Genomic DNA, 6447 nt, shown 5'->3' with positions numbered 1-6447 from the left:
TCCTTACTTGTGATTTAACTGCCTGTGAGAGCCTTCGTGCTCGAGTTAGTTGTATCCTCATATAGGTTGCTTCACCTAGTTTGCATTAGGCTCACCTTTATATTCCGCAAAGCCTAATATTGCAAAGAAAGAATTAAAATCTGTAGAAACCTATTCACACCCCCCCCCCCCCCCCCCTCTAGGTTTACCATCTCTATACTTTCAGACATTAGCCACAAAAATACAAAATTTTAGTGGGTCAAAATCAAGGGAAATGAGGGAGAGAGTACCTCAAGGAACTTGGGGTGTTCAAACCCCACGGAGAAAAGCTTCAAATATGTGGGTTTTGGTAGAGGAATAGAGGAGGGGAGAGGAACCTTAGCCAACCGTCGGCCCCGCTGCTACACCAGCGTCCTGAGCGCTTGGTTGATCCCATCTTTTACATAATCAATTCCTTTTTTGAATGTACAAGAATCAAGGGGCTCGGGTTGGGCCGACCGGGCCAACAAAATACACTTTGATGTACCGCGCCCCAGTCCACGGCGCAACACATCACACTACAGCACCACATAGGAGGGCGCCACACTTGCACACACGGCCCCCCGCTTGTCCATGCTGGCAGTGGGTGAAGACCCATGCTCTACGGCGCGGCATAATAGGGTGTAACGCATGGCACAAAAGGGTTAGTTCCGGGAAATTGTTTCCTAGGAAGTTGATTCTTCAAATTTGTTTCGCCTTACGGTTATTTTTGTCCATTTTGCCTTTCTGCGACGTCCCGGTCCCCGGCTTAAACTGGGACTCAACAGGACTCGCAACACCTCTTTGGGTTGTTGCAGTAATATAGTCGCAGGAGTATCACTTCCTGCACGAGTGGAGTTGACAGCAAGCAAAGCAAGCGTCGCACGGGAAAGAACGAGAGCGAAGGCAAGAGCTGCAATCAGCTCAAGATAAGAACTCTGCCATTTGCAACACAATAGAGCGTGTGATATAAAATAAAATGAATGAGACGATAGAATACAACTCTACGAGAGTTCCAAAGCTGACTGCACGAGAATGTTCCCCGATATAGCCTACAGAACAAGATAAGTATGTCCACTGTCCGCTAATACCATGGGTGCAGCAACAGGCTGGAGATGCGGGAAAATGACTATGCGTATCATTACAGTATCTCGTAGTAACATTTCACCCTTGAGCCATCGAAGCTATTTTTCTGTCCTTCAGGATAACTCTTTCGGACAGCAACTTCTCGTCGAGATTGAGAGCCATCACATGTACGTATAAGACCAAACTGCAAAAGAAAGGGACTGTACCAGTTAGCGATCTGCAGTAACTGTTGAGACAATCTGTTTTGATTTGGTGGAAAAGCAGCTGGGCACCCGAGGAAATATGGGGTGGCTCTCCTTACTCCTGACTATCTGTCTCAAAAAAAAAAACTCCTGACTATCTAACTGCGCGTGCAACACTTCTAAACTGCTGCAGCAGATGCACAATTACAGTAACTAAAGATCAAAAGTCATGTGCTTAACCTACCACACGATATAGGACATCATAGTAGAACTAAGAAAAAGCTAGCATATGCGTAATCATGCTCACATGCATACAGATCAAATGCAGATTTTGCTAAACTACATTGACAAGAAATATTTTCAGAAAAGTTGAACTGGAACTCCATGCCCCCAAGAGCACATAACTGAGGGCATCCGAAGATGACTTCTTGCAGAGAAAATTAAGATCCATTAATCATTAGTAAAATTAAGCAAGTCTATCGGGTGTTTCAGAAATTTGACAGTAAGGGATGTACAATGGTAATATCTTAGCAGTGCCACATATGATAAATGCTGAAGTGGAGGAGATGAAAAAAGACTTTGCGTTCTCTTAGTTAAGAGATGATCTCTTAGCACAATCTCTCTCACCACATATTTAGGATGTCTCGCAACTAAAGACAAGACTAAAAAATAACCCATTGTACATCATGTTTTATTGTTATATCAAGATTATGTGGCAAGGTTAAGATAAAACGGTCTTATCAACCATTGCACATGCCCTAAGAGTTGGAAAATAAATATATCATCACATGGACAATAAGTCGAGTGGTGATTGGTATTAAGTGTATCTACTACATTTACTATAGTGATATGTTGTATGTATTGGTGATACTATACCACATATGAACATATCATTCTTAAGTCTCAAGATTCAAGAACAAGCTTTTTGAGTCGCAACTATACAGCCGTGATTTTTGGAAAAACGACTCGGCGACTATACAATGACTCGAAAAGCATGCTCAAGAAAAAAAACAGTTATGACAGGTTATGTTCTGTATAAGTACTCCAGCATATCTGCAGCATTTACTACACTGATATATTTTAATTAATCACTAGTATTTCGCTAGCATACACTGAAGAACATGGCACATGTGGTCAGTTATCTCAAACTGAATATTAAGAAATATCTCAAACTGAGTAGCATGCATTAGAGAGGTAATTTTCCACAGAAAAGTTAGCATGCATGTATAGTCTATTAAGCACCCATGTTAACGGAGTTAAAACAAAACCATTGTTAATGACTTCCTTTGGCTAAATAAATCGATGTCTAGATCCTAGACTAAAGCAAATATTCCTCATGATCTCGTGACAACTGTAGGCTTAAAGGGTAATTTACTATAGTGCCCACTTCTTGGACTGAAGCTAAGAAACTCTTATCCACAGCAGTAGACTAACATGAACATTCAGACAGAGCTGAGCTCACCCTTACCCAAAATATCAACAGTTCAACACAAAAAAAATTATGAGTTCCCAAAGCCAGGGGCAATATTCCCAAGAACCTTATAAACGTAAAATGCATCAACATTACAAAAGGTGGTCTATTCGCTATTCCCCTGATACCATGATCACATTATGAAGCCCAACTGCTGATACACAACAAACAGCAGTGGCAGAGACAGGATCTTCTTGAATGCGTTCTCATATTAACCCAGGAACACAAGGGAATTGTAATGGAGCCTGCTCCCGCAACTTCAAAGTAGTAGACAAAACAAGACGAAAACTAGCTAATTGTTCTACTCTAAGCCTCTGGTCTAGACTCTAGATTCAGCTATTTCGTACTAGCTAAATTGAATCACCCTTCTGTAATCCAAAGTTTAGAGATAGTGCTACAGTCTCATTAAGTGAGTCGCATAACTTAGTGAACCTCCCCCAATTGTGCAGGAAGTTATCCTAGACAATAATCAGAGTCACTAATCTACATTCAACAATAACCAGAGTCACTAATCTATATTCACCTCTAGAATCTAGAATATCAACAGTTCAACACAAAAATGTCAACAGTTTATCACAGTTACTAATGCTATCGTCTCATTAATTGATCTACGTGCCTTAACGAACCACATCCAAATCTACATTCAAGATTATCACCCTAGAATAGAAGGATCAAACCCAAGGATGCAGCATTTAGCATCTTGACTTCAGCAAAGCCTATATGATCACAGGCTCTCGGCATGATACCAAAATCTCCTCAATTAAACAAAATCATCACACCCATGTCAGTCAGGTGCATTGATAAGTCTGATCAGTAAAATTAGTTAAGCTCATATTTGGAACAGTAGACCTAAGATTAACCCCCAAGAACAGAAGGATCAAACCCACGGATGCAGCATTTAACAACTTAACGTAAGCAAAATCTATGTACTCACAGGATCTTGGTAGGATACTAAAATCTTCTCAATCAAAGGAAATCATCACACTCATGTCAATCAGATGCATCACACTAAAATCTTCCCAACTAAATTGAAGCACGCTTCTGTAATCCAAAGTTTAGAGATAGTGCTACAGTCTCATTAAGTGAGTCGCATGACTTAATGAACCTCCGCCAATTGTGCAGGAAATTATCCTAGACAATAATCAGAGTCACTAATCTTACATTCAACATTCTCCCCGAGAACAGAAGAATCAAACCAAAGGATGAAGCATTAAACAATTTGACCTTAAGTTTGTTCGTGGATCTCGGTAAGCTCACAGGATCTCTGTAGGATACAAAAATCTACTCAATCAAACAAAATCATCAAACACACGTCAGACAGATGCATCAATGAGCCTGATCATTAATGAAAGTTAAGCTCGTATTTGTATCAGTAGATCTAGGATGCAAGTTTATCAGGACAACCGTCCTGATCTAGTATTCACCTCTAGAATTATCACCTCTAGGTTTTGCTGATTAATGACATTGATGTACGCTTCTATAGTCCAAAGCTTATCAGAGTTACTAATGCTACAGTCTCATTAATTGAGCTATGTGCCTTAACGAACCACACCCAAATCTACATTCAAGATCATCACCCGAGAATAGAAGGATCAAACCCAAGGATGCAGCATTTAACATCTTGACTTTAGCAAAACCTATATGATCACAGGATCTCGGCATGATACCAAAATCTCCTCAATCAAACAAAATCATCAAACCCATGTGACTCAGGTGCATCGATAAGTCTGATCAGTACAAGTAGTTAAGCTCATATTTGTATCAGTAGATCCCCTAAGATTAACCCTCAAGAACAGAGGGATCAAACCCAAGGATGCAGCATTTAACAACTTAATAACTTAAGCAAAGCATATGTGCTTATTGAATCTCGATAGCTAAGACTAAGATCTCCTCAATCAAACGAAATCATCACACGCATGTGAGTCAGATGCATCAATAAGTTTGATCATTAATGTAAGTTAAGCTCATCATATTTGTATAAGTAGATCTAGGATGCAATTTTCTATCAGGATCAACCATCCTGATCTAGTATTCACCTCAGTAAATTTAGCGGGGCAGGAAACAAAAGAGATCGATGAATCGAATTGGTACCTCAATTGACTTTGGGGTCGGGCATGCCGAAGAGCCCCGGGCCGGCCCCGGCGGCCGCGCGCGGCGGCGTGAAGCCGAGCAGCTTCTGGAGGTTGGTCCGGATGCTCATGGAGCAGAGGAAGTAGAGGAATACCATGGCGCAGTCGGTGGGGTCGTTCCCGGGCAGTCCGCGGTGGCTCATGCGCTGCACGAGCGGCACGGGCGCGAAGGGCAGCTTGGCGACGGCGCGGCCCTCGAAGAGGGAGTTGAGCAGGCCGAAGACGACGAAGAGGACGGCGGCGACGACGGCGCCGGACTTGAGCTTGGCGAAGGAGAGCTCGCGCGAGGCGTCCTTGAGGCTGGTCTCGACGCGGTCCATCTTCTTGGCCCTGGAGGAGGCGGCCTGGGAGTGGGAGGAGGAGGAGGAGGAGGAGGTGGGGCCGGAGGCGGTGGACTTCATGGAGTCGAGCTTGCGGGAGTGGCGCTCAATGGAGGCGCGCAGGGAGTTGTAGGTGGTGGTGCGGTAGATGAGCAGCCAGGAGATGGCCTCGCAGAGCACGGCCGTGGCGCCCGAGATGGCCACCACCGAGAGGCTGTCGCCGTAGCGCAGGGAGGAGAGCGCCGAGGCCATGGGCTCGCGGCGGCGACCGGCCGGCCGGCGTGGGGCGGGGGTGGGAGGCGGACGGGAGGGACCGAGAGAGAGAGAGAGAGATCTCGATTTGGCTGCGGGAGTTGGGTCGGGGGCGGGGCTGCCGCGATGTGGGCAGTTGGGTGTTGTGCGCGTGCGGCCGTGTGGGCTGTGGAGACCGGAAGGGAGCTAGAGGCTGGCATGTGGGGTATGCTTGGGACTTGAGAGTTTTTTTTTTTGCACAATGTGACTTTGGAGTTTTTTTTTTTTTTTTTTGAACAAAGGAGAGGACCCGAAGGTGTAAGGGTATTTTACCCTTATCCCTTATTTTGGTAACAATGACACCGTGTTAGAGTATTTGACCTAATACGTTTATAAGGATAATCTCAGGTATTAGGCAAAGAGGCATAAATGGTGTATCAAAAGAACAAGAAGGCTAAAGGAGACCCCCCACTTCAACAATAATCGAAAAGGGGTCTACAACAGAAATCCGGTTCGCCGCGTCGGACCTCCCAGCAGCCGGTTCGAGCGCGCGATCAGTCAATCGGCGCTAACCGGGTGCCAAACATGCGCTAATCGGTCCGGTATCTTTGCCGGTCGTAAGCCTCTGAGCCGGTGGGCCGGCGTGCCGTCGGTCGGCCGGCGCCAACCGGAGGACCTCTGGACGTCGCAAAGTGACCCCGGTCGGGGTCCGGCCTGCCGTCCGGTTTGGACCGGCTGGTCCAGGTCCTCGTCCGTCCGATGAAGCCTCTGCCAGGACAATCCGGCTCGTGGTCCGGTTGACCGGGTTTGTCGGGAGAAAAGCTGAGGTGGCAAGAGACCAACGACCATATTTCGAAGAACACTATATGAAAGATCGAGATGTCGCCTAGAGGGGGGGTGAATAGGCAATTAAAAACTCTTACGGATTTGTCTTGTAATAATGCGGAATTAAATTATCGTTTAGTTTACAAGCACAAACCCTAAATATGCTAAGCTCAACTAAGTGTAACAATAGCAACTAGAGCTAAGCA

General features: G+C 45.0%; 1 protein-coding gene across 1 annotated transcript; it reads right to left on the bottom strand.

Annotated features, from left to right (window-relative positions):
* Positions 1–941: 941 nt before the first annotated feature.
* On the bottom strand, positions 942–5533 carry LOC127293118 (uncharacterized). The gene is made up of 2 exons (XM_051322672.2): positions 4828–5533; positions 942–1267 (listed from the first exon to the last, which is right to left on the bottom strand). The coding sequence occupies exon 1, from the start codon at positions 5435–5437 to the stop codon at positions 4829–4831; it is 609 nt and encodes a 202-aa protein (XP_051178632.1). The 5' UTR covers positions 5438–5533; the 3' UTR covers positions 942–1267; position 4828.
* Between the last annotated feature and the right edge of the window lie 914 nt (positions 5534–6447).

The sequence above is a fragment of the Lolium perenne genome, chromosome 4 (genome assembly GCF_019359855.2).
Source record: "Lolium perenne isolate Kyuss_39 chromosome 4, Kyuss_2.0, whole genome shotgun sequence".
Classification (NCBI taxonomy): domain Eukaryota; kingdom Viridiplantae; phylum Streptophyta; class Magnoliopsida; order Poales; family Poaceae; genus Lolium; species Lolium perenne.
The sequence above is the reverse complement of the archived record's forward strand: the minus strand, read 5'-3'. Positions and strand labels throughout refer to the sequence as shown.